Here is a 27370-nt window from a genome sequence, read left to right on the forward strand (position 1 = left end):
TTATATTCGCTGTCAAAATTTTTTAGATTCATCACTATTTTTATTTAATGAGATAAAATTTTGTTTCTTCTTCTTGTATTCTAATAAGGAGATCAGATCTAGCTATAGTTCTTTATGGGAATTGAATAAAAAACACTATAAGTGTTGTCATTGTAATGTGAATAGTCGCCTTAGGAAATTGTCAAAGATTGATCAAGACTAATTCACAAATAAATCAACATGATAGACTTTTTGGCTTTGTTGTATTAATTAATTGTGAGAGAAAACTTATTGTTTTTCCCATAATAAAAAAGAAGCATAACTACTTTCATCATGTCGTACGGCAAACTAGTACTACACATCTGTTTTGAACATGTCTCCTCCAAAAATAAATTTAAACAAAAAAAATCTATTATATAAAAAAATAATTACTAGATCAGATATTATATATTTATATATAAAATTATGTGTTATTTATATATTTTTAATATATATTTATATTTTGATATATATTTTAATTTAATAATTAATTTTTAATATATAGATATATATTTCATACAGATAATTAATTTAGTAATTAATTTTTAGTATAACATAATATATGATTAATTTTTAGTATAACGTATTATATTATATAAGGAGGAAAAGTGAGAAAATTGAACTCTTTATATCAAGTGTTAATTATAATTTACAAGTAGGAATCCATTGAATTTTAGGTTAACAAATTTTGTCGGCTTCCTACTTTTTCTCTCAATTGAACTTTCAACAGATCGGATGGTATGTACTTAATTTTTCTCTTCTTCTAGTAGAATATAACATTGAGATATATTACTACTCCAAGTCTCTATAAGACTAATTAAGTAATTAAAATAATTGCCACTACCTTCAATTCTATTTCCTTTATTTATTTATCACTGCTTGCTCACTAGCTTATTAAGGATTTTTTATTTTAATAAATAAAAAAACGTAATAATTACTGAAATAAATAAATTAAAAAATTATTATCAAAATTTACGACTTGTCTTATCTCGTTTATACGATAAATAAGATATGTATAAGACACGTATACATGTAAAGATATATATATATCTTATATTATTTACACCATAAATAAAATAATTTTACATATATTTTATTTATGGTGTAAACAAGATAAGATTTTGTTAATAATTTTTTAATTAATTTATTTATTTCAGTAATTATTATATTTTTTATTTATTAAAATAAAAAATTCAGTTTATTAAACCTCATTACCTAACCAATAAAATATGATTTTAGTTTTGAGATATGGCTTTAGTTAGAGTAAAAATAAGTCTTGAGATAATTATCTTCTGAAATATTTTTCATTGTGAAACCAATATTTAATTTGGATGTTGATGTGTCTAATTCTTTTGTATTATATCAAGTTTTATAGAGATGTTCTCTAAATGAAAATTTGATACTCTATATATTGGTGTAATAAGTTACTTTTTCATTATCAAAATAATTATCTTTTTGCTTATTAGATTCAATGAGAAATTAATGTATTTAGATAAACAAATTTCTAAATTTTATCTACATATATTAATTTATCAAGGGACTTAAAAATAAAGCAAATATTTTTTTACAAAAAATGGAAGGAATATCATCTAGGTGTTTTATGTATTTGTTTCTAAGAAGACCTTCTCTATCTTTATCCATAAAGTAATAGGAAAATGGAGTGACAATTACATTTCACTCCTTGGTGGTTCTTAACTTGTTAGATAAATTATCACCTTTATAATTATAATGTTTATGTACATAATATATATGACGCTTCAATGGAAGAAAAAAATTACATTAGAGAAGACATCTTCAAAACAGGTGTGGAGTTTGTAGGACATTGATTTAATAATTATATTATATATATTATCTTTCTTTTTCCATGTGGAAACAATAAGATTTCTCATAATGCAAGGCCAAAGAGTCTCAATCATGTTGATTATATTTTGTGACTTATTACACATAAATAATTACCAAATCCTTGACAATTTCCTAAGTCATGACTATTCAAAGTTTCAAATCAAGTGTGATGAGTTTTTACACGAGCCATGGAGTTAGAAAGGTAATGTAACAAACTAACAACGACGTTTGTTCTAACAAACTTTAATTTATTTATGAGAACTGTTTATACAAATATATTATTTTAATTTTATGCTTATTTTAGTTTAAAGATTAATATATAAAATTATTATTATATCCCTCAATTATTACAATTTTTTTGTTAAATAGTATTAGAAATAATAATTAAAGTGAAATATACTCTTAATGTATTAACATTGTGAAAATAAATAAAAGTACACTAAAATTAATGTGAAAAATCACTGGTAAATATGACAAATAAAACTGTATATGCTATAATACTATAAACTAAACACTTATTAATCACAAAAAAAAAAACACATTAAAAAGTAAAAGAGGCAATAGAACCAAGTAAATATCTTCACAAAACACCAAATCATCATGAATGGGCTGAAGATAAGTCACCAATATATAATTATTTTTAGGCACCTTAGTGCTACTAGTCTTTATTTCTATATACTATATATAATGGAGATACTAGAAGAATTGATGCTTAATTTATTTTTTTCTAAAATACTTTTTATTACATATAATTTATTATATTTATATATATTAAAATTATTTTAAATGTTAAAAATAATCTTGTCAAACACAAATTTTATAACTTATGTTAATTAAAAAGTTACTTTTATTTCAATTTACAAATAAAAGAAATCACGGTATCGATTAAATCAAGAAGAAAAAAAAAAGTTGAACAAAAGGGTGAAATAATTTTTGGAGATATATTTTTGTCCCCATCTTATCTTAACTACTATATATAACATAATTTTCAATCAGCACTTCACAAATTAAATCACTATCAAATAAAGTACCACACAGAAGCCACATATTTCACTACATAAAATTTTACTACTTTTATATATCATCATCATGTCAATAATATTACTAATTAAACGCATAATTATACTTAATTAATTATTAATTAACTCGGCGACAATTCTTTCTAACTTGGCCGTTAAAACCGGTAATGGGTCGAAGGTTTCCCAATTTGATCATAGACATAGCAAATTGTTGGAAGAAGAAAGCCTCATCTTGAGCATATTTCTTGACAAGTTCTTGAGTCTTGATGACACCACCAGAGAGAAGAACTTGATCAGAATTGAGTAAGCCTCTTCCTTGAAGAATGAACTTGAAGTAAGTGTTATCAAACATCCTGGGAGAACCAAAGTCCAATGGGGAAATGTTGTTGTCACCACCTGATCTTGGACACATTGTTTTGAGACCAAAGTAGAATGTTCTTTCTATTGACACATCTGCTTCGTTCTTTCCATTTTGGTTGTATAGTCTTTGCTTGAATGTTGCACACCTTGCCACCCCAATTGTATGTGCACCTAATAATAATATAATTAACAAAAAAAAGAGTAAAACTCAATCAAATGTGATCATTAATACTAAGCTATGAAGCACAGAAAGATTAATTAAGTGGCTTGTCTAACCAGGCATTTAACATGTATCAGGGTCTAACAGTTACGTTTGTTTGTATCATTAATACTAATATAAAATTTAATAAATATTTTTAAAAAAATTTGTATAAAAAATATTTATATATGTAAATGATATCTTTACATCTTACCATTATAAAAATTCGGTGTATTTCTATATCCATATTATGTCGAGTGTTCATAACTGATGATTTGATGAGAACAAAGAAGATGGAGATAGATGACTATGATATAGCATGACAAAAAATATATAAATGAAGGAAAGTAGGTTGAATCAATTATATTCTGACCTGAGAGGGCAACAAGGTCAACTTCATCAAGGCCTTGACGCTTGAAAAATGTTATTAGATTTTGAATGGTGGCATTTGGTGGTGGAATGTTGTTGTTTGAACCAATTAAACTTGCTGTTCTTGAGTCTCTCCTTCCTAATGGTAGCTCCCAGTTAGGCCCTCCACTCTGTTTCAAAAATAATCATTTAAATTTCATTTATCATTAAGATATTAAGCATATCCATACATATCAATAATCATTTTAAAGTAAAATGTAAGTATAACAATTTAATCTTAATGTTCGGTCAATTTAATCTCTATATAGATGATATTATGATTAATTGACAGTGTAAAATATTTTATTGCGTATCGAAATTAATCTCTATCATATAGCAAGCAATTAAAGTAGATTAAAGTGTGGTTTTCTCACAAGAATAGTGGAGCCTCTTGCTGCAAGAGCAAGAATGTCTGCACAAGACACAGTCTGAGGGCATGCTTCTTCCAACTTAGCCTTGATCTCGTCGATCACTTCAAAACCTCGGATGGAATTCTTGTTCGGGCCGGAGTTCTTTTCGCTTACTATTGCAGGGCTATCGTCCAGCAAAATCGAAGCATCACAGCCCTGCCATTAAAAAAAAAAAAAAAAGAACTTATGAATACTAGTTGATCTATTCATGCAAAAAGAACATGAAGCAACTTACCACAGAGAAACAGTTATTATAACGGATATTATATAAAATGAGATTCACCTGGACAAAGCAATCATGGAAGTGAAGTCTAAGAAGAGAAGCAGCAATTCTCATGTTTTTAGCCATGGCTTTCTCCAACACTGACATGACAATGTCATTGGCTTGAGGGCATGAAAATTGGTAGAACTGAGGAGAAAGACCATAAGATATTCCCCCCCTACTTCCATGGTTTCTTCCACCCCAATCAAAGTTGAAGCCAGGGTACGCATAAGAAGATAGTAGTGAAGTTGAAACCAAAGCTATCACAAGAAGATTATTGAGTTTGATGAAATGCATTGTGAAAAATGCCAAGAGTTTAGAAGTTTCTTGTTTTTGGTTTTTGAAGTGTGCATGTTCTTATTATTGGATTGGTTTTGTTTGGTATATATACTACTCAGAGTGATCAAATCAAACCACTCTCACTCTTCACCAAATCTTCTAATGTGGGAAAGCAAAAGAGCTATGAATCAATGACTTCTTCAAACAGCATCCATATTTGTCCTTGCCTTGATTCTGAATTTCTGATGTAATTTGTTCAATTCTGTTTCACAGTGGTTGTGCTATTACCTGCTCTAGATTTGATAAAAAGGGGCAAAGAATCCATTTTTTCCTCCAAGTTTAATTTTTAAGCACTGTACAAAGTTTTACACTACTATTAAGGTTAAAAGTATGGCAGATAAGTACTCGGCCGAAAATGTAAATAAATGTACATGTATCTGTCATGATCACATGGGAAATGCCACTTTGATTTGGGACCAAATAAAGGGTTACACTTATTCTCTAAAGTTAGGCATCTTGTTGCATTAGATGCCTTTTATTTATTTACAATAAACACCAATCTCATCCTTCAAAAAAATTATAAGGGATAAAAATGATATCAAAAAAGTTTTAGAAGTGACAAATTTATTCTTTTTTGAGCATTGTTATTCATACTGAATAATCGGATTCTATTGCCTTGCTGATTCATGTAAATTATCTCAGAAGATATTTCTTACGTGTAGAACAATTGAAATTTGACTTTGTCATAATTTATTTTCAAAAGAAGATAACAACACTATTTGAATAGCTGTATTTCTTTCTTTCTTTGGTTTTTTTATGGGATGCAAGGAAAAAGAGAGAGGACTTTGGTTCGAAAAACAGAACAAGTGCCCTGAGGGCCTGACATTACTCAGTACTTTCAGTTTCCATTCATGTTACACAAATGAACAATGGTGAACTTCAATATTGAACCATATTGCACTGTGAATTGCTTAAGGTGAAATGTTTCAAAGAGTTGGTAAAGGCAGTTCATACTTTAGAGTCAGCAATTTTGATTTCATGACTTGGGCATACATCAGTCAACAGCTAGAAAGAAATTCTTATGCATATTAATACAATATTTGATCACTAAAATCATGATACATAAGCAACATAATTATACATTTATTGAATCAAACTTAATATATTTCACAATAAAATGTAATCAAATTTAAAATGTTGGTAGCATTACTCTGAGTACCTTTGAAACATCACCAAGTTTTTTTATATATATAAAGCACACCACATCTCTGCTAATGTGCTATTGGTTATTGCTGATGAGCATAACAAATTTCCGTTTGAATGCAACAGATATTGCTGATGTATCTCAGGAATTTTGCAGAATATGCCATCTTAATGTTTGAAAACAAAGAAAGGAATGGAATCATGTATGACAAATGTAGTTGCAATCACATTTTGCAAAACTTGCATTCCCATAGTTCCTTAGTCATATATGCAATCACATCTTGAGAGTACAACTTTATTTACAAACCAAGTTTCTTTGGTCTCAAATATGTGGAAGACCCCTTTTTCAAACCTGGCATGCAGACTTGCAGTTGCTGCTTAGCCAACTTTTCTTTCTCCTCCTGCTTCTGTTTTCTCTCAATCTCTGCTTGCATCTTCTTCAAATTCTCCATCTCCTCCTCCATGGCCGTCTTCTCTTGTTTCTGTTTCTTCTTATGCTCCAGCAATGATGTATCAGACTCCTTAACAGAGAAAAACATGGGTCCAAGCTCAGCCAACCACTGGGGCTCCACGGCTGTAGCACATTGCATATACTCCTTCGTGGTTAGGATTAACTCGTGATAAACCACATACTCCGGAGTTGCACCCATGCCATAGAGTGCGCTACTGGGGTGTAGATGACACGGCATCCCAGTCCGGCAGTTGACATACTCTCCAACACCCTTTAATCTTGCTGCATTGTGGAAGTATGCTGAGCAAATTGCTTTTCTGACTATGTCTGTATCAGGCCAACAGGTGGTTAGAGAGATCTTCAGTGTCTTGACAATATCAAGCAGCTGGGATCTCACCTCTCTGGCCTTTCTTAGACCTTTAACATGCAAAAAATGATCATTACACCAGTCACCTCTGTAATCATGCTGTTTCCATTGCTGATAGACATTGTACAGGGTTAAGTGATCAGATTCTGGCACAAAAAATCTTTCGCGTGCAGCATCACTCTCCTTTGCTCGGTCCTTGGGTCTAAAGAAAACTGACGGTACTGAAAGCATGGAAACAATCGTCAGAACCTCCTCAAGGCACCCTAGCTGTTCACCCATCAAAAGCATCTTGGCAAGTGGAGGGTCCAGTGGAAACTCAACCATTTTCCAGCCAAGATCTGTTAAGGCACCCACATTGTTAAGGGCACCCAATAACCACAACTGGTACATAGAATTGAGAATATTATCTTGCGGAGGTGGGTCCATGAAATCAAAATCAAGTAAATTATCAACTTTAAGAGATTTCAGCAACAAGACCACATTGCCGAGGTTAGTCCTTTGAATCTCAGGGACAGGGCTGGGCAACATTTCATTTAGGTAAGCACTCTCTGTGTACAGTCGACAACATGTACCAGGCCCAGTTCTACCAGCTCGACCAGCACGCTGATCAGCAGCAGCACGGCTGACGGGGAAGACTTGGAGAGCGTCCATTCCCATCCTTGGGTTATACACCTTCATTTTACCATAACCTGTGTCTATGACATAGAATGCTTTCTTTGAAGAAGAGACCATCTGCTCCATTCTTTCTGCAAGGGCGTAGCAAGCTGCCTCAATCTCATCTTGGCCAGTCATGAAGATAAGAATGTCACCTGGAGGACTAGTAATGTGAATCCTCATGGCCTGCTTCACTGCACCTTCAACATAATCTTCAACTGGAGTTTTACTCCATAATGTAGTCACAGGAAATGTTCTCCCAGGAATATGATAAATTGGCACACTGCAAGAATGCCCTAATTAGATCGTGAACCAACCAAAATGTGGAAAATGAGATATTAGACAAGATTGAGGAGCTGAAACTCACCTTCCGAAGAAATGTGAAAATTTCTGTGCATTCAGCGTTGCTGACGTGACAATCAACTTAAAATCACGACGCCGAGCTACAACTTTCTTCAATATTCCAAAAAGAACATCCGTGTTTAATGATCTTTCATGGGCTTCATCCATGACAATAACCCTGCAATAGTTTCAGATACTAACGTTATTTTTTTTGCAGAAACACCATAAATGTCATTGTTGAGGGTGAATTTTCTCAATATTTTCATACCGATACTTGTCTAGATCAGAGTCTTTGAGTGTTTCTCGTAGAAGAACCCCATCTGTCATGTACTGTAAAATTCAACCATTTAAGTTTAGAATAATAGCAACAAAAGTTAATAATGTGTGCACGTAACTAATGTATATGTTAGACTTGTGTATGCTCAAAGGATAAATACAATGAAAAGAAACCACATTCAATAGCACAATAGTTCCAGTGTTATAAAATAAGTGTTTACCTTTATAATGGTATTTGGCCCAGTCACATCCTCAAACCGTATAGCATAGCCAACCTTCTCACCCAGCTCTGTCTCCATCTCCTCACTGACTCTCTTGGCCACACTCATAGCTGCCACACGCCTGGGTTGGGTGCAACCTACTATACCATTTATAGTGTAGCCATCCTCATGCAGATACTGTTCAGAAAACTCAAATGTCAAATTTCTGTCTTGATTGGACAAACATGATCATGTAATAAATAATTGAAAAGAAAAGAAAAGGACAATGCACCTGTGTCAATTGGGTTGTCTTTCCTGAGCCTGTTTCTCCAACCACTACCACAATCTGATTTTCTCGAATTACCTACACAAGTGTATATCAACAAATTATTGCAACATATATGAACCACTGGCTCTATTTGCTTCTCACTTTCTTCACAAGTGAGAGGGCAAAACATTTTTGTGGGTACTACATTCAATTTTTTATATTAATCTCCCACTTCTTCTCTTAGCTGATTATGAGATACACATACAATAAAGAAAAAACCAACCTGTAATAGGTCATCTCGCACTGAAAAAATGGGCAGATATTGCCTTTGCTCTGCAATACTCTTTGACTTGGCAAAATCACTCACAGCCTCTTCCTTTTTCAAATGCTGTGAAAACTTAGCTTCTTCCTTAAAATCTATTTCACCCTGTTCACCCACTGTAGCAGTGTCTGCATCAATCTGCATTTGAAAGGATTTTAAAAAGGATAAGTCTTTATACACCAGTAAGAGAAAGCAAAGATCACAACTGTTCCAGAAGAATACCTGTTCTGCTGTCTTTTCAACACCTAAGATATCGCCAAGTTTTGAGCCTGCAAGCTCCCAAAAACGTTGACGAGACTTATTTGAACTCTGTTTCTCACGTATTTCTTTGACCAGAGTAGATCCTTTACGAGAAATTATAGCCATGTCAGATGTTGGATCTTTTATTGGCATAATTGGCTCTGCCTGCTTAGTAAAAACAACTCTGCCATCAAGGAATGGAGGTTTTGTATCTGCGAATGTTGGTAAAAAATAATCAGTATAAAGAGGTGAATGCCATACAAACTGCATAAAACATCCATTAGCCAGATGAAGATTTACCATGCACCAGAAGAACAACTTTGCGTTCTTCCTCATCATCAAACTCAGTCTGAACCTCTGTACCTCTAACGGCTCCTGATCTCAGCAGTTGTCTGTCCTCCCATTGAGCATTATCAGCTGTGAGCTGAGACAATTTCTTGCTCTGAGCAAGGGACATCTTGGTCCCATCTCTTCTAGTCTGTTATTTGTTAACAACTCCTGATTACTTTAACAAGATAACTAAACGCAAGTTGCTAAAAACAATGCACAATCCATGCTGCATATATAAGATATATAACACGGTGTATAGAACATCTTCATATGTGACATTTCAGTTTTAATATGTATCAGTTCTACTTATGACAAGGAACTATCTTTAATTTATCCAAGAAAAATTTGCAAGTAACAAGAAGTTGTGTGTGTATAACGGTTTGCAGCAAATATTAGTTTACATATAATTAGAATTCTTAATGTTTAGTTATTTACCAGTCTTTTGGCAAGCTCAGCCTCTTTTTTTTGAAAGGTAGCCTCATCTCCAAGAAAAAGGGATGAGTTATCTTCTCCATCGAACATTGTGCTACCTTCCTCTCTATCATACCTACACAAAGATAATCTTAATCAGATTGATGTATTATACATCAAAAAGTGAAAGTTTGAAAATTACACAATATATGTTAAGGCTTAAAAGGTCATCTATAACTTCAACCCTATCACAAGGTCAAACTTAATTTTAACCTAAATTTGACCGAGCACGTATTATAGAAGACAAGCATAGAAAAGGAACCAAATTATTTTCCAAGAACTTAACACCACACATGTCAAATACAAGGATTTAACACAACATCAAAATGGATACTTCTCAAAATGAAGTTTAATTAGCATAATTACCATGCCCGGTCAGCATCATATTCCATCTCTGCGTGCATGCTTTCAGTAATCTCATACTTGTGTTCTTCACCAAACTCGGACTTATCAGTCACTTCATCCTGAACACATGACAAGATGTACATGCATATTATTAGAAACGACCGTAATGAAACCATGGAACCTTTCTAGACATTTTGTTAGTGATCAGTTTAAAATCATCTATTTAAAGTATCTCAGATCAATTATCAACTAAACAAGGGCAAAACAGATATTATTAAGCACAAGATATACCTCATACGAACTTGAAGCTCCCGAAGAAAAAGTAAGTTGATGGGACCTTCCACTATATCTAGAAGTAGAAGATTTGACTGAAGAACCAGAAGTACGTATTGGAATAGGAGATGGAGACACATGGTCCCATGGAGAAGAAGAATAAGGAGTATTGCCTCCTAACCATGGAGAAACCAATCGTGCATCAGGTGAGGCACCAAGAAACATAGGGGATGGTGAAGGTTGATGACGTCTAGAACTAGAGACACTGTCCCTTCGAGGAGTATCTTCCCATTCCCATTGCCCATCATCCCAGTCAGGCCTGCCTGCAAATAAAACACTGGTAACTCTTAAATAATAATGATGATGATAATGATGATAATACTAAGAGCCAGATTTTACAAATGTGTTGGGGATAACTTGCATATTATACTCTGGAAATGATATTTTCTTAAATTTCTGTTCGATATAATGATACAAAATTAAAAAAGCAGAAAGTTTTCTAGCATTTCAAATTTGGATTAATTTACTGCATATCTGGCTCCAGTAATCGGATTAATACGGGAAATTACAAGAAGCAGAATAATAACAATAACATACCAGGTGTTCTCCTGGAACCCTCATATCTGCTTCGCTTTCTACCATATTCATGGTCATACCTACTACGGGAATCCCTTTTTGAATAAGGCTCCTTACTTCTACCGCGTTCATGGTCATATCTACTACGTGAATCCCTCTCAGAATAATGCTCCCTCTTTCTGTTGTATTCATGGCCATACCTACTACGTGAATCCCTCTCAAAATAAGGCTCCTTACTTTCAAAATTGTCTACATGTGTCAGTCTTCTGCTACCACTTCTTGACTCATCTCTGTGATGCCTCCTCTCATTCCTATCATTCTCCCTTTCATATCCAGAGGGTGAAGCAGGGACCTTCAAAGTTGAAATATCATAACGAGACATGCAGCAAAACTTCAACATATTAAATTTTAATTGAACAAGAGTTGCTAACTGATGAAAGCAACAGTATGAAGTGATATAATATTGAGCAGTGAAAATGTAAGAAAAAATAAAAAAAGGTTTTTCTTCTTTAAAAAAAGATTTTTTTATCAAAATAATGGTGTTCAAACAAACACTAAATATTTCTCCTAAAAGAGCAAAAGGAATAGGGCCATGAATATGATACTAACCTCCATGATGCAAGTTGGATTTGGATAAGGAGCAGCTCCAAGCTCAATTATGAATTTAAAAGATTCCTAATTGTGAAGTTCAGAGCAATTTAGGAGAAAATACGAAAGTGAGCTTCGATATTAAAAAATTAGGGTACGTTGGAATCGGAGAGAGAGACTTGAAGGACGACGCCGTTTTGCTTCAACTGATCAACTGGACCTCGCGACCAAGGTGACGGCACGCAGCCCTTTCTAACTGGTTTCCAACCGAATTATGGAGGAGAAGGTTCATATCAGGTTTACGCGCCAAAACGAAGAAAAAGTATATTACTAATATTTGTTGGATACTCGCACTCGTTGTTTTTTTTTTAAAGATTTTATGAAAAAATACAAGTAATTTTATGTTTAGATATTTCATATCAAAAAAATAATATAACAGTATTTATTTATTTATTTATTATATAAAAAATATTTTTTTTAAAAAATCTTTTAAAAAAAAGATATCAATTATAATTTTTTAAAATAATATTTTTTATTTTTTTAATATTTTTATTTTTATTATTAAAAAATTATCAAATACATTAAAAATAAAAAAATCTTTTTTATTAATTTTTTTTTCGATTTTATAACATACAAACAAGTAATATATGCATGAAGACTAAGCTGCAGAGTGTGTGAAATTACAAATTAGTCAATTACCTCGTTTATCTAAGTTGGTAAGAATATAAATATGTAAAAAATTGAAGCAACACTGGTGTTAGTGCGCGGTGTCAAAATTTGTGAAAGACAGAGGTATTTTTTTCATTTTATATATATATATAAATAATTAAATATAATTTTTAAAAATAATAAAAAATATTAATAATTTAAATTAGATTAAATTCTTAAAAATGGAACATTTCAAATAATAGAAAAGATGGACGATTTTAAATAATAAAAAAAATTAATCGTGCATTTTAAATAATAAGAAAGATGGCTGTCTATTTAAAATAAGCACGTTAACACATTTAAACAAGTGAAAGCATATATAAGTGTACCGTTAAACTACATACTACTAACACGATTATTTTTTTCTAACTATCCATTATTTAAATTGTATATTGGCCCAAATAATACATTAGCAATAGTATTAATAATGGGTAATTAGAAAAAAAATAATCATGTTAATAGTAGGCAGTTTAACGGTACAATTATGTATGCTTTTCATTTTAAATGGACAGTCCATCTTTTTTATTATTTAAAATGCACTATTATTTTCTTTATTATTTAAAATCGTCCATCTTTTCTATTATTTAAAATGTTCCACTTTTAAGAGTTTGGTCCAATTTAAATTATAATATCTTTTATTATTTTTAAAAATTATATTTAATTATTTATATATACATATATCTCGTTTAAAGTGTAAACAAGATAAGAGAAAGATATTTATTTCGACAAATATTTTTTAAATTATTTATTCAGTAATTATTATAATTATTTTATTTATTAAAATAAAAAATCCAATTATTTGATTACTGATAATCTTAAATTTTGTTATTAATAAAAATATTCTTAAATTATTTAAAAATATGAAAAAAATATACATCTAAATTGAGACATTTTACGTTAATAAAAAATAATGATATAACAAATTAAGTTTTTTATGCTGATAAGTGAATCACATTACATTTTTTCATTAATAAATAATATTTTTATTTACAGTTAAACATTTTTTATATAATTTTAAATTATTTTAAAAAAATTTTATCGATAACAAATTTAAAATATTTTTATCAGCTTCAGAATAATTGAGTGTATTTTATTTTCAACGGTTCACCCTCAATTTAATTAGGTGTTTACTACTTTTATATATCATCATGATGTCAATAATATTACTAATTAAACGCATAATTATACTTAATTAATTATTAATTAACTCGGCGACAATTCTTTCTAACTTGGCCGTTAAAACCGGTAATGGGTAGAAGGTTTCCCAATTTGATCATAGACATAGCAAATTGTTGGAAGAAGAAAGCCTCATCTTGAGCATATTTCAGTTCTTGAGTCTTGATGACACCACCAGAGAGAAGAACTTGATCAGAATTAAGTTAGCCTCTTCCTTGAAGAATGAACTTGAAGTAGTGTTATCAAACATCCTGGGAGAACCAAAGTCCAATGGGGAAATGTTGTTGTCACCACCTGATCTTGGACACATTGTTTTGAGACCAAAGTAGAATGCTCTTTCTATTGACACATCTGCTTCGTTCTTTTCATTTTGGTTGTATAGTCTTTGCTTGAATGTTGCACACCTTGCCACCCCAATCGTATGTGCACCTAATAATAATATAATTAACAAAAAAAAGAGTAAAAATCCATAAAATGTGATCATTAATACTAAGCTATGAAGCACAGAAAGATTAATTAAGTGGCTTGTCTAACTAGGCATTTAACAAGTATCAGGGTCTAACAGTTACGTTTTGTTTGTTTATTGTCTCAGAATAATAAGCACATGAATACGTGTAATATATTTGGTTGTTAAGCCACTAATAAGAATTATTATATCTTCAACTAAACTTAGCAGAAGAAAGTATTAATATGTCTAAAATATTTTAAATTTTTGGTAGAGTATAGTACTAGCAAGCATTACTAATATAAAATTTAATAAATATTTAGAAAAATTGTATAAAAAAATATTTATGTCGAGTGTTCATAACTGATGATTTGATGAGAACAAAGAAGATGGAGATAGATGACTATGATATAGCATGACAAAAATTATATATAAATGAAGGAAAATAGGTTGAATCAATTGTATTCTGACCTGAGAGGGCAACAAGGTCAACTTCATCAAGGCCTTGACCCTTGAAAAATGTATTAGATTTTGAATGGTGGCATTTGGTGGTGGAATGTTGTTGTTTGAACCAATTAAACATGCTGTTCTCGAGTCTCTCCTCCCTAATGGTAGCTCCCAGTTAGGCCCTCCACTCTGTTTCAAAAATAATCATTTAAATTTCATTTATCATTAAGATATTAAGCATATCCATATATATCAATAATCATTTTAAAGTGAAATGTAAGTATAACAATTTAATCTTAATGTTCGGTCATAAAGTTAAATTTTAATGTTCGGTCAATTTAATTTCTATACAGATGATATTATGATTAATTGACAGTGTAAGATATTTTATTGCTTATCGAAATTAATCTCTATCATATAACAAGCAATTAAAGTAGATTAAAGTGTGGTTTTCTCACAAGAATAGTAGAGCCTCTTGCTGCAAGAACAAGAATGTCTGCACAAGACACAGTCTGAGGGCATGCTTCTTCCAACTTAGCCTTGATCTCGTCGATCACTTCAAAACCTCGGACGGAATTCTTGTTCGAGCCAGAGTTCTTTTCGCTTACTATTGCAGGGCTATCGTCCAGCAAAATCGAAGCATCACAGCCCTGCCATTAAAAAAAAAAAAAGAACTTATGAATACTAGTTGTTCTATTCATGCAAAAAGAACATGAAGCAACTTACCACCGAGAAACAGTTATTATAACGGATATATATAAAATGAGATTCACCTGGACAAAGCAATCATGGAAGTGAAGTCTAAGAAGAGAAGCAGCAATTCTCATGATTTTAGCCATGGCTTTCTCCAACACTGACATGACAATGCCATTGGCTTGAGGGCATGAGAATTGGTAGAACTGAGGAGAAAGACCATAAGATATTCCTCCCCTACTTCCATGGTTTCTTCCACCCAAACCGGGAAAGCAAAAGAGCTATGAGTTAATGACTTCTTCAAACAGCATCCATATTTGTCCTTGCCTTGATTCTGAATTTCTGATGTAATTTGTTCAATTCTGTTTGACAGTGGTTGTGCTATTACCTGCTCTAGATTTGATAAAAAAGGGGCAAAGAATCCATTTTTTCCTCCAAGTTTAATTTTTAAGCACTGTACAAAGTTTTACACTACTATTAAGGTTAAAAGTATGGCAGATAAGTACTCGGCCGAAAATGGAAATAAATGTACATGTATCTGTCATGATCACATGGGGAATGCCACTTTGATTTGGGACCAAATAAAGGGTTACACTTATTCTCTAAAGTTAGGCATCTTGTTGCATTAGATGCCTTTTATTTATTTACAATAAACACCAATCTCATCCTTCAAAAAAATTATAAGGGATAAAAATGATATCAAAAAAGTTTTAAAAGTGACAAATTTATCTTTTATCAGATAAATTTATTCTTTTTTGAGTATTATTATTCATACTGAATAATCACATTCTCTTGCCTTGCTGATTCATGTAAATTATCTCAGAAGATATTTCTTACGTGTAGAACAATTGAAATTTGACTTTGTCATAATTTATTTTCAAAAGAAGATAACAGCACTATTTGAATAGCTGTATTTCATTCTTTCTTTGGTTTCTTTATGGGATGCAAGGAAAAAGAGAGAGGACTTTGGTTCGAAGAATAGAACAAGTGCCCTGAGGGCCTGACATTACTGAATACTTTCAGTTTCCATTCATGTTACACAAATGAACATTGGTGAACTTCAATATTGAACCATATTGCACTGTGAATTGCTTAAGGAGAAATGTTTCAAAGAGTTGGTAAAGGCAGTTCATACTTTAGAGTCAGCAATTTTGATTTCATGACTTGGGCATACACCAGTCAACAGCTAGAAAGAAATTCTTATGCATATTAATACAATATTTGATCACTAAAATCATGATACATAAGCAACATAATTATACATTTATTGAATCAAACTTAATATATTTCACAATAAAATGTAATCAAATTTAAAATGTTGGTAGCATTACTCTGAGTACCTTTGAAACATCACCAAGTTTTTTTATATATATAAAGCACACCACATCTCTGCTAATGTGCTATTGGTTATTGCTGATGAGCATAACAAATTTCCGTTTGAATGCAACAGATATTGCTGATGTATCTCAGGAATTTTGCAGAATATGCCATCTTAATGTTTGAAAACAAAGAAAGGAATGGAATCATGTATGACAAATGTAGTTGCAATCACATTTTGCAAAACTTGCATTCCCATAGTTCCTTAGTCATATATGTATTTAAATTTTTAAAGGGCACGGGAGTATGATTACAAGAATTACATAAATAAGTACATCTTTAAAGTGACATGTATGATACAAAAGATATTTATAACTTTATAAACTACCAAATTATATAAATTTAAGAAGTTAAGATTGGGATACACACATTTGCCTCATGGGTGTCGGCAATGTTGCAAAACGAAGGGGCACATGTGCCTTGATATATGTCCCTTGCTCTGTGTATTCCTAAATGTGAATTCAAAGTGAAACTGTAAGGTAGGAAGAAAATCATGACACAATAAACAAAATTGAGCTTAATTGCAATGCATTTTACACTGATATCCAGTACAGTGTTGCTACATAGGCCAATTGAGTTTAACTTTTATGTATTGTCAGTGTCGAAAAGTTTTACACTAACATGTAATCAAGTACTACCATGTAGGAAAATGTCGTTTCTTTTTTAGATGCTGTTTGTGGAAGTAAATTACCTTTGCTTATGTGGCAACACTTGATTATAAGTTAGTGTAAAACTCTTAACAATACATAGAAATTAAACTCAATAAAATATAACCTATAATAGTTTAAAAGGCAAGAATATTCAAGGCACTGATCAAAATGTGGCTTTTGGTAAATGAGAATGGAAATATTTACTTACAGTTTTCTCAACCATTCCAACTTGGTGTATGGTGCTGAGAAGGTCTCCATTTTCAAATGGTACCAAAAGCTTCAACCCACACCATGGAGTCCTGTAAAAGAAGAAAAGTTTTAATGAGCAAATTGCAAATGTTCTAACAAATTGAAAGCAAGATATAATACAGTGCATATGTAGATTATATTCAAAATGACTTTCAAGTTCTGTACCTTCAATTTTTCTTGAACTGAGTTACAGAATTCTGGTAGGCCATCACCCGTTAATGCAGATATGCATACAACATCATCTCTATTTTCAGCTTCTAACCTGATTTTCTGGGGATCACTAGCCTTATCAACCTGACATAAGAATTCAGATATACACAAATTTTCAACTTCTAGTTCATGCTGTATGAGAAACTTAGGGCGCTTGGTAAAGCTCATTAATGAAAGGAACAAAATTCATCTTGGTCCTCTTAACCAACAGGGTGATTAAAGAAGCTCTACTTCATTGATAGTTTTTTTCTTTTCTTTTGTTCGTTTCGTATTAGAGGATACCTTGTCCTATCTTTTTCTATATTTCTTCTCTTCATCTCGATAAAAGAATTTGATCCAAAAATAAAAAGAAAAACAAAACTTATTTTCACACAAACTAACAAACTATTCTCCAATACCTTGTTCCAAACCATCAATCTTGGAATAGATGATACATCTAGTTCTGACAGAACTTTGTCAACAGCATTTATTTGTTGCTCTGCCAGGGGATGACTGCACTAAACAAAACGTAACTAATGAGATAATAATGTAGAGGTCAACACCTGTATCTCTATTATTTTTCCATTCTCTGATAATAAAGTTCCCTCTCAGCAGTTTTACCAATATTGAAGTTCCTCTCACCTGATATCAACTACATGCACCAGAAGTGATGACTCTGATATCTCCTCCAGCGTAGCTATGAAGGCAGCAACCTACAGAAGTCAGAAAGGAGAAGTCGGTAACAAGTGAATTTCACAGTTGATAATGTTACAAGTAAAACACCAAATAAGCATCAACATTTTGGTCATATAACAGAGAAACAATATTTTTAAGAGGGTTAACTCTCATACCAGTTGAGTTGGCAATTTCTGAATAAAACCAACAGTGTCTGTTAGGAGAAACTCCTTTCCATTCTTCAGCTGGTTGACAGCAGACAAAGAAAGCATGGCATGTTAAATTAACAATGATCTGAATTGTAAAAACTTAATTATATTGTATATTAAGTTGGAAACATAAATTTTTTTTGGCTGTACAGCCATTGCATAATTTAACCATGGAACATGGCTATCCTCTTAGATAAAGAATAACCTATTTTTATTAGTTCTTATTTTTTTGGAGTGGAATCTCATTTTAATATATGCACAATAGTTGAAAGCAAACAAGAATGTAACAAGAATGGATCATTTGTAAATTAAAAGAAAATGCATGCTCTCCAAGTATACTTTGACTGACCTGGACCCTCCTTGTAGTTGGATCTAAAGTTGCAAATAATTTATCCTCGGCAAAAACATCTGCCCCAGTTAATTGATTTAAAAGGGTACTCTTTCCAGCATTTGTGTACCCAACCTACAATGTCAAATAAAAAAGTGTCAACACAAAGAATATACAAAGAATGATAACTTATGTAATATACATTACCATGATATATAGGCTACAAAGACAATATCAGCAAAAGCAAAAAAAATGGCTTCAATATACTTTTAAGGAACTAACCAAGGCTACCACCGGCACAGGTACTGAGAAACGCCTGTTACGGTACTGCTGTCGGTGTTTCCTAACAGATTCTAGCTCTTTCTTAAGTGCACCAATCTGTCAAAGCAAAGGCATCAGAATATTACTCAAAAACTGAGATTCCAGAGAGAAAGCAGAAATAACAGTGAAGAAATGCATAATCTATGTAACGAAAGATTACTAATCGGATATACAATGTGCCTACATAACTTCACAGATAGAATGACATAAGCACACAGCACATTAATTGAATGAAATATAGCTGATTTTAACTTCGGCGTGGTTGTAAAAGGCTGCTTACTTGGTTTCGCAAAATACGCTTGTCCACTTCTATTTGTTTTTCTCCCATTCCCTTCACCTTTCCTCCTGATTGACGCTCAAGATGTGTCCACATTTTTGTTAGACGCGGTAGTTGGTATTCCATTTGTGCTAATGAAACCTAGAATGACCATATGATTTTTAGAAATGGCATTTAGGTTCTCCTACTTGCCAAAGCTGGCTCTGACAACGAAACACAAAATAGAAGAGAAAAAAAATTTCCATTTATATATACATATATAATTGCCTGTAACGATGCTTCATGTGTTGCTGCTCCCTGATAAATATATCAAGGATGAGAGCAGTTCGATCACAAACTCTCACGTCCCCACCAAAAACCTTTTCCAGGTTGTGCAATTGCCTAGAATTAACAAGGGACATTAATGTCATGTGAGATCCAAAGTGGCATTGCTTTTGCGGCAACATGACTATAAAATTCGATATGTTCAAATCGATCATCATATATATATATATAAAGGGGCCCTTACCCAGGTGATAGCTCATCATAAAAGATTACAGTTTCAACGTCCAAGGCATGGATTGCACTCTTAATTTCAGAAACCTTTCCGGAGCCAATGTATGTCCTTGGATTTGGAGAAGTAAGCCTGTCCAAATTTCACAGCAAAAAATTGAGTCAACTGACAATACTTTGTCTCAAAAGAAACAGTATAAGGACATATATGTATTCAGCAATCAACCATTTTCATAAATAAGAAGTGGTCTTCAGGTAGTTGAAAACAAATGGAATCAAAGAGACTCAGTTACTAGTTTATCATGCAGGCAGAAGATAACTACAATGCCTGCACTCTATTCCCAAAGAACTTTTGCAGTGTAAGCACAAAGAATAGAATTAGATACAAAATCAGATCGAGCATATCAAGTTGGAAGGCTGGTCATTGGTGAGAACAAAATTAGTAAATCTTGAATCTTGACCACTGAATAATAAATATTAATAAGGTTGAATACGCAATGGAGGCAGTGAAGTAGGGTTCCGCGGCAATTGGCCTCCGATCCAAAACGCACGTCGTTTTAGCATGCGCCAACAAGGCCAACTCCGAGCTCTCTTCTCACCAGAAGAAGATCTTCAAAGTCGATGACCACATCGGCATTGCCATCGCCGGACTCACCGCCGACGGCCGCGTTCTCTCGCGCTACATGCGCAACGAGTGCATCAACTATTCGTATACCTACGAGTCTCCTCTTCCCGTTGGACGACTCGTCGTTCAGCTCGCTGACAAGGCTCAGGTATCAAGGTTTAGGATTTTCGGGTTTTTGTTAATGTTTTGGTGCATTTCACTTGGTGTATCCATAGTTATTCTAATATTAAAATTTAGGCAGATAATTTAGAGATTTAATATATTTTGATTTAATTGGTAATTATTTATATTGTTCAAAAAAATTATTGATTATCTAGCTTTTCCCAATTTAATTCCTAAGACAAGTAAAATATATAAAGAAAACCTAAAGTATACGTTCAACTATATATAAATAACACTATCATTATAAATGTACATTGTCATTATATAAAATAAAGTTCTTAATTTTTAAAATAACCTACTTATTTAATTTATTGCAATTGACTCTATAATTTAGAAATTAAGTTTTTTAGATACCTCATTTAAAAATAGAATAATATAGTCTACTATTCTTCGTTTCCTTTTCTTTGATATGAAAAAAAAAAAAGAAAAAATAACTCATGGATCTATTAAAATTAAGAGAAAATTTCATTCTCCTCTTTTACTAGGTATTAAAATAACATTTTCTTCTCCTCTATTTTATATGTAACACCCTCACTATCAGAAGTCACGTTTCCGGCTGCGCTATTCTAATAGCAAGAAGTATTACGACTACTTTACATACTAAATATTAAAATAGGAGCCTGTGACTCGACACTATATCACTTATTTCTTTGAAAACCGGAAATAAACACTTTATCTTAAGAAAAATACAAACAGACATAGATTCATATACAATACTCCTTACATAATAACTCATAATATAACATACATATAAAACATACAATTCCTATCCCTCTTACAAACTTGTAATAATAAAGGCGAAGGAAGAAAATAATCTAATTAATACAACAACTTATAAACCAAACGCAGTATAACTCCTCTTAATGCTTCTTCAACCGGTTCATGAAAAGGTAAAGCTGTAGGGGGTTCAGAACCTAACCACACGGTCTCACCACGGAATTTCAAAGTTGTCATAAGAAGATATTTAATAAGAAAACTGTTTTCAAACTCAGTGATTATCATTGCCTTATGAATTGTTTTTTAAAAAAAAACAATAGGTAATTGTTCAAAACCTTTTCGAAGAAATAATGTTTAATCTTTCATAAATCCGAAACCTTTTCTTGATCTTATAAGAAAATCTCAATTAGAAACCAACCACACAATCAAACAATACAATCATTAATTCAATACCAAAGTTCATTCTCAAATGTAGCACGCCAAGACAAACATAGGCAAGACAGACAAGGAAAGCACAAGTAGGTAGCAGTTACAGCAAATAGTTGAAGTAGCAGTTAAGTACAGTTTAGCAATTAGGCAAACCAAAACAAGTTCAAACCCAAGCAAAGCATACAAATGCATATGATGCATGTCTGTCCTATGGCTGATGAGGCTCATCTGTCGGTTATCCAGCCAACCCGACAAGTCTGAATTGTACTTAGACTGTCCCCCGACGTGCATCCCCAAGAGCCTATGCATAGCTTTTTCTCAAATAATCAATATTGCTCAATGGGGGTAACATTCCCAGGAATTTATATAGTGCCCGGTCACACTTACATCGTAGGGTCAACAGAGAATTGAGTTTTCAACCTGGTACACGTGGTGACAAGCCACGGCACTTAATCCAGGGAACCTCGTATCTCAGATATCATCATTCATAAGCCATTTCATTCTCATAATCAATATATAATCATTTATCAAGCCATGGCATTAACCTTCATGTAACATTCTCAATCCATATCTCAACATTTTCAACATCATCATCATTTATCAATCCATGTCTCATTTTTCAAATTCATTCAAAAATCATATTTCAAAGAAAATCTTTATCATCCTTCTCTCCATTCCGCTCATTGACAATCCCAATTCAAAACATATTTCTTTCTTTGATAAATAAATCAACCTTAAGACATGTAATGTTTAAAACCAAATCTTTTCAGATAATACTTAAAGTGGAACTTCCAATTTTATAAAATTTCGACAACATCTCCTCTAAAACTCGGACACTGCCACCCTTTTCGGGTCCCATCCAAACATTTCTCAAATCTTTTTCAACCATTTCCAAATCTCAAACATTTTCCAGAGTTGAGCCAGTTCCAATACCAAATTATTTTTAAATCAAACCAATTCCAACAGTAAAACTCTTTAAAATCAAATCAGCTCAAATAGTAATTCATTTATAAAATCATACCAGCCCCCAGAATCGATTCATTTATATTACTAAGTAAACTCCAAAACCAAGAAAAATCCACTTTTCACAATAATCAAGCAAATAACATTTCAAACCGGTTTTTATCAACAACCATACACCACTCACGCAATCAAGCATCCAATAATCCAGTTCAACAAACCATCACATCCACAAGACAAATATAATCACAGAAATATATCTTTTTGCATCAATATCTATTTATCACAACTCTGAATTATAAAATAAATTTTAAGAAAACCCCTACGTCAAAGTCGAAACTCGCAAAACCAAAACGCGCCAAAAACCCCTTTTTCCTTGGCCAGCGACCTAACCTCAGCTTTATCCACTTCCGCAACAACCGAAACAGCTTGAATTGTAACATACAATAACCGGAACTCGATCCTAAGGCATTCATGTCGTAGGAATCTTAGTAACATATAACAGAATAGTGACTGACAGAGTTCGGAACAAGGGACAGCTTACCAGACTTACGATTAACCGAGAACACGGAGCAGCAACAGCTCCGGTGATGATGCAGCAGCTTGATGTCGCAGGCAACAACCATTGAATTCAGCATGCAAGACTCGTAATTCGACCCTACGTTACCGAGAAGATGGGGTTCCACCGGTGGTTACCGGCGATCAAAGCGGCAGCACGGACAAGGCAGCAACGAACGGCGGCGCAACAGCCACCCATCCGCGACGATGGCAAGCCCAGCCACTCGACGACCACGGCAACACCGCGACGCTCCCTTTCGTGCCTCTTCACCCTCCTCCGTTCGCGACTGCAATGGCGGCGGCAAGGACGGGTTCGATGACAAAGATCCGACAAAGCTGGCAGCAACGGGCTTCCTCCATACTTGCGAGCACGACGGCGGCGATGGAGTTGACGGGCTTCCTCTCGGCGCTGCTCTCTGCCTCGGTTCTGGCGAGCGCGACGACGATGACGACTAGACAGCAACTGCATGGCTATGGCGGCAGCGGCGAGGACCCTCCCCGCGGCAGCTCTGGCCAAGCGGCGCCTCCTCTGGATCTCCCTCTCTCTTCCGTTCAGCTCTCTCTCTCTTTCGGGTCTCTCTTTCTTTGCTCTGTGTGATGAAAAATGAAGCTGATGAGTGAAAGGGGGAAACGGCGATGGGGTCAAGGGTAAGTGGGTTAGGGTTTTTTCTAAATTAATTTAGGAATTAGGGTTTGCGTTTGGAATTGGGAATTTCGGGTTGAATTTGAGTAAAATAATTTTAATAAAATTGAAACATAGAGTATTAATTTAAAAAATTAATTTAATCTATAAAATTATTTTAAATGATTATTTGTGGTATAAAGATATTAACTAATTCTCAATAAATTACTCTAATGAAAATATATAATAATATAATTAATTCTTTTATTTATAAAAAATTAAAATATTAAATTTCAAGATTTCAATTAATTAGATCATATAAAATTTTTATTCTTTTACAACTGTTGAGTATATAATTTAAATATAAAAAATTATTCAATAAATATAAAATTAAGTAAAATTTTTAATTAATTTTAATATAGGGGATGGTGAAGGTTGATGACGTCTAGAACTAGAGACACTGTCCCTTCGAGGAGTATCTTCCCATTCCCATTGCCCATCATCCCAGTCAGCAAATAAAACACTGGTAACTCTTAAATAATAATGATGATAATAATACGAAGGTTCAGTTTAGGTAAATAATTTAAATAAGTTTTTTTGAAAAAAGAGTTTAAAATATAATGACTTTTATTAATAGTAGTTTATAAATAAGTTATTTTGTGTTTGAATTTTTAATTGTTTGAAGTTGTAGCGTTTGGATAAATAACTCAAAAAATAAATTTTTTTACAGAAAAAAATGAATATTAAAATAACGATGATAACAAATACTTTCCAATAATAAATGTTGATTTTACCTAACCTAATCACTAATATTATGTATGATATGGTAGGTGAAAATAAAAAATAACTATAAAATGTGTGTCAATGTATATTATGTTGCTGTTTTTTATTTTATTCCTATTAGAACTCCTTTCTTCTTTATTGAGGTCAAGAACTTGCTATAACTAACTATGAAAATAATAGCAAGCTATAAAATCACTTGTGAAAAAAATAAAATTAAAACTGAAATTTCATACCACAGTTAAATACAAATTTAATAATAAAAAATAGAGTGATAAAATGATAAAAAAATACTTAGAAGGAATATATGTAGTAAGATATAATATTGTCTGAAAATAAAAATGGTGGTAGAGGATCAATACTTCCATCAAATGAATCATTACGTAAAAATAGTGAGGTTTGAAACATTGTGTGAGAATGATGGTGGAATGATGGTAGAAGGTTAGTGCTTCTAGCAGACCTTGAGTGAAAATAGTGGTGAAGGGTCAGTATTTTTTATAGAGTCAAGAAGGAAACTATATTTTTTTTGTTTTGAAATTAATTTTTTTTAAGAAAGTGGTAAAATGACTTATCGACAAGTAGAGAAGTCATATATTTCTACTTTTTCAAAAAGTTATAACTTAACTTTTCGAAAAGTTAGAAACTTTTTTTAAAATGGTACCAAACACTTACAAATAATGTGTTGGGGATAACTTGCATATTATACTCTTGGAAATGATATTTTCTTAAATTTCTGTTCGATATAATGATACAAAATTAAAAAAGCAGAAAGTTTGCTAGCATTTCAAATTTGGATTAATTTACTGCATATCTGGCTTCAGTAATCGGATTAATACGGGAAATTACAAGAAGCAGAATAATAACAATAACATACCAAGTATTCTCCTGGAACCCTCATATCTGCTTCGCTTTCTACTATATTCATGGTCATACCTACTACGGGAATCCTTTTTGAATAAGGCTCCTTACTTCTACTGCGTTCATGGTCATATCTACTACGTGAATCCATCTCAGAATAATGTTCCCTCTTTCTGTTGTATTCATGGCCATACCTACTACGTGAATACCTCTCAAAATAAGGCTCCTTACTTTTAAAATTGTCTATATGTTGCAGTCTTCTACTACCACTTCTTAGTGATATAATATTGAGCAGTGAAAATATAGGAACACTTATTTTGGACAAAAAAATATTGTATTTATTTATTGGAGAGATGAACAAAAGCAATCATTGGCATATTCAATAATGACTAAAAATATTCTTCATGTCCTTCATAAAACAAATATACACACTCAAGGGTCAGTTTCACAAAAAATATACTAGACACTAGGACAACATCATGACAAACTAAATATTTCTCCTAAAAGAGCAAAAGGAATAGGGCCATGAATATGATACTAACCTCCATGATGCAAGTTGGATTTGGATAAGCAGCAGCTCCAAGCTCCATTATGAATTTAAAAAATCCCTAATTGTGAAGTTCAGAGCAATTTAGGGGAAAATACGAAAGTGAGCTTCGATATTAAAAAATTAGGGGGGAGCCGGGGCCTCAGTACGTTGGAATCGGAGAAAGAGACTTGTGTTGGAATAAATAATTTTATTAACCCATATTAATCCATATTGAATCACCAAAATTATATCATAATGCAGAAGCATACCTTTACTTGTAAAAGTCGGAAATGAATAGATGGAAGAATTTGGATCTTTCGCTGAACTGTGATTCTTCTGATGGAAAAAGAATAATAAAGATGGCTTTAGTATATTGGGGAACAAAACCTTGAAGGCTTATTTATATTTGAGTATGGCACCCATTAAACACTAAAGGCCAAATAAAATAGTATCTAAATTCCAAAAGATAATATATCTAAAATCTAAAAGATAATTATCTAAAGAACAAAAGATAATATTCGTTTTTATTCTCATTTAATTCCAAATCAAAAGTAATAATTGTTATTTTAAACGTAAGTAATTATAATATAATAATTTGTTTAATTATTAATATTTAAATTATTATTTTAAATCATAAAGTTAGAAAAAAAATTAGATTAACGAAAATGATTAATAACTATATTAAAGTTGATACACATAACACTAGATTAAGAAAAAATGAACGCATAACATATTACTTTTTTATTAATCAAATTACTACGATTCAAATTAATTTCAATAAAATAATTTAAAATTATAATTTTAACCTTATCACGTGTATAGTACGAATTTTTGAACAATTTATTATCATGTACATGACACGGATTTTTAAACAATTTCTCATGTGTTTTTTTTTTCAAAATAAAAATACTATTTTTACTTATAATTATTATTCTTTATCGATTCTTTCATTTAAATACTAATATTATTTATTAATTTTTTTCTTTTTATTTCTCACATTTATTAAAAATTCATTTTCAATATTTTAGGTATTAATTGTTGTTATTTAATTAATTTATTTTAGGTATTAAATTATTAAAATTTTAGGTATTAATTATATCTCAATTATGGTATTAAGACTTTGAACATAATTTCAATTTAATTTTGGACAATATCAAAAATAAATATTATATATATATATATATATGATAT

General features: G+C 32.1%; 2 protein-coding genes and 2 pseudogenes across 2 annotated transcripts; all 4 read right to left on the reverse strand.

Annotated features, from left to right (window-relative positions):
• Positions 1 to 2937: 2937 nt before the first annotated feature.
• LOC107493111 (peroxidase 9-like) lies at positions 2938 to 4943 on the reverse strand. The gene is made up of 4 exons (XM_016114187.3): positions 4540 to 4943; positions 4221 to 4412; positions 3812 to 3977; positions 2938 to 3410 (listed from the first exon to the last, which is right to left on the reverse strand). Exons 1-4 carry the CDS (start codon positions 4813 to 4815, stop codon positions 2998 to 3000), a joined length of 1047 nt encoding a protein of 348 aa, XP_015969673.1. The 5' UTR covers positions 4816 to 4943; the 3' UTR covers positions 2938 to 2997.
• A 178-nt stretch (positions 4944 to 5121) lies between these two features.
• LOC107493039 (uncharacterized) overlaps positions 5122 to 27370 on the reverse strand; it is a 28771-nt pseudogene continuing 6522 nt past the window's right edge.
• On the reverse strand, positions 5622 to 11972 carry LOC107493041 (pre-mRNA-splicing factor ATP-dependent RNA helicase DEAH7-like). The gene is made up of 13 exons (XM_016114119.3): positions 11725 to 11972; positions 11137 to 11467; positions 10558 to 10862; positions 10288 to 10385; positions 9886 to 9997; positions 9421 to 9598; positions 9103 to 9332; positions 8842 to 9018; positions 8583 to 8654; positions 8312 to 8488; positions 8083 to 8144; positions 7840 to 7992; positions 5622 to 7755 (listed from the first exon to the last, which is right to left on the reverse strand). Exons 1-13 carry the CDS (start codon positions 11728 to 11730, stop codon positions 6300 to 6302), a joined length of 3357 nt encoding a protein of 1118 aa, XP_015969605.2. The 5' UTR covers positions 11731 to 11972; the 3' UTR covers positions 5622 to 6299.
• Positions 13526 to 16305, reverse strand: LOC107493040 (peroxidase 9-like; annotated as a pseudogene).

The sequence above is a fragment of the Arachis duranensis genome, chromosome 6 (genome assembly GCF_000817695.3).
Source record: "Arachis duranensis cultivar V14167 chromosome 6, aradu.V14167.gnm2.J7QH, whole genome shotgun sequence".
Lineage (NCBI taxonomy): Eukaryota > Viridiplantae > Streptophyta > Magnoliopsida > Fabales > Fabaceae > Arachis > Arachis duranensis.

Bases quoted from the DNA above. Each gene is read 5' to 3' on its own strand.
- LOC107493041 (XM_016114119.3), bottom strand. The intron at 8,655-8,841 runs GTTGGTTTTTTC...ACACTTGTGTAG, and splicing joins TGCGAGATGACCTATTACAG to GTAATTCGAGAAAATCAGAT. The intron at 7,756-7,839 runs GTGAGTTTCAGC...GCATTCTTGCAG, and splicing joins TTTTCACATTTCTTCGGAAG to TGTGCCAATTTATCATATTC.
- LOC107493111 (XM_016114187.3), bottom strand. From the start codon at position 4,815: ATGCATTTCATCAAACTCAATAATCTTCTTGTGATAGCTTTGGTTTCA. The intron at 4,413-4,539 runs GTGAATCTCATT...TTTTAATGGCAG, and splicing joins TCCATGATTGCTTTGTCCAG to GGCTGTGATGCTTCGATTTT. The intron at 3,411-3,811 runs GTCAGAATATAA...TATTATTATTAG, and splicing joins TGACCTTGTTGCCCTCTCAG to GTGCACATACAATTGGGGTG.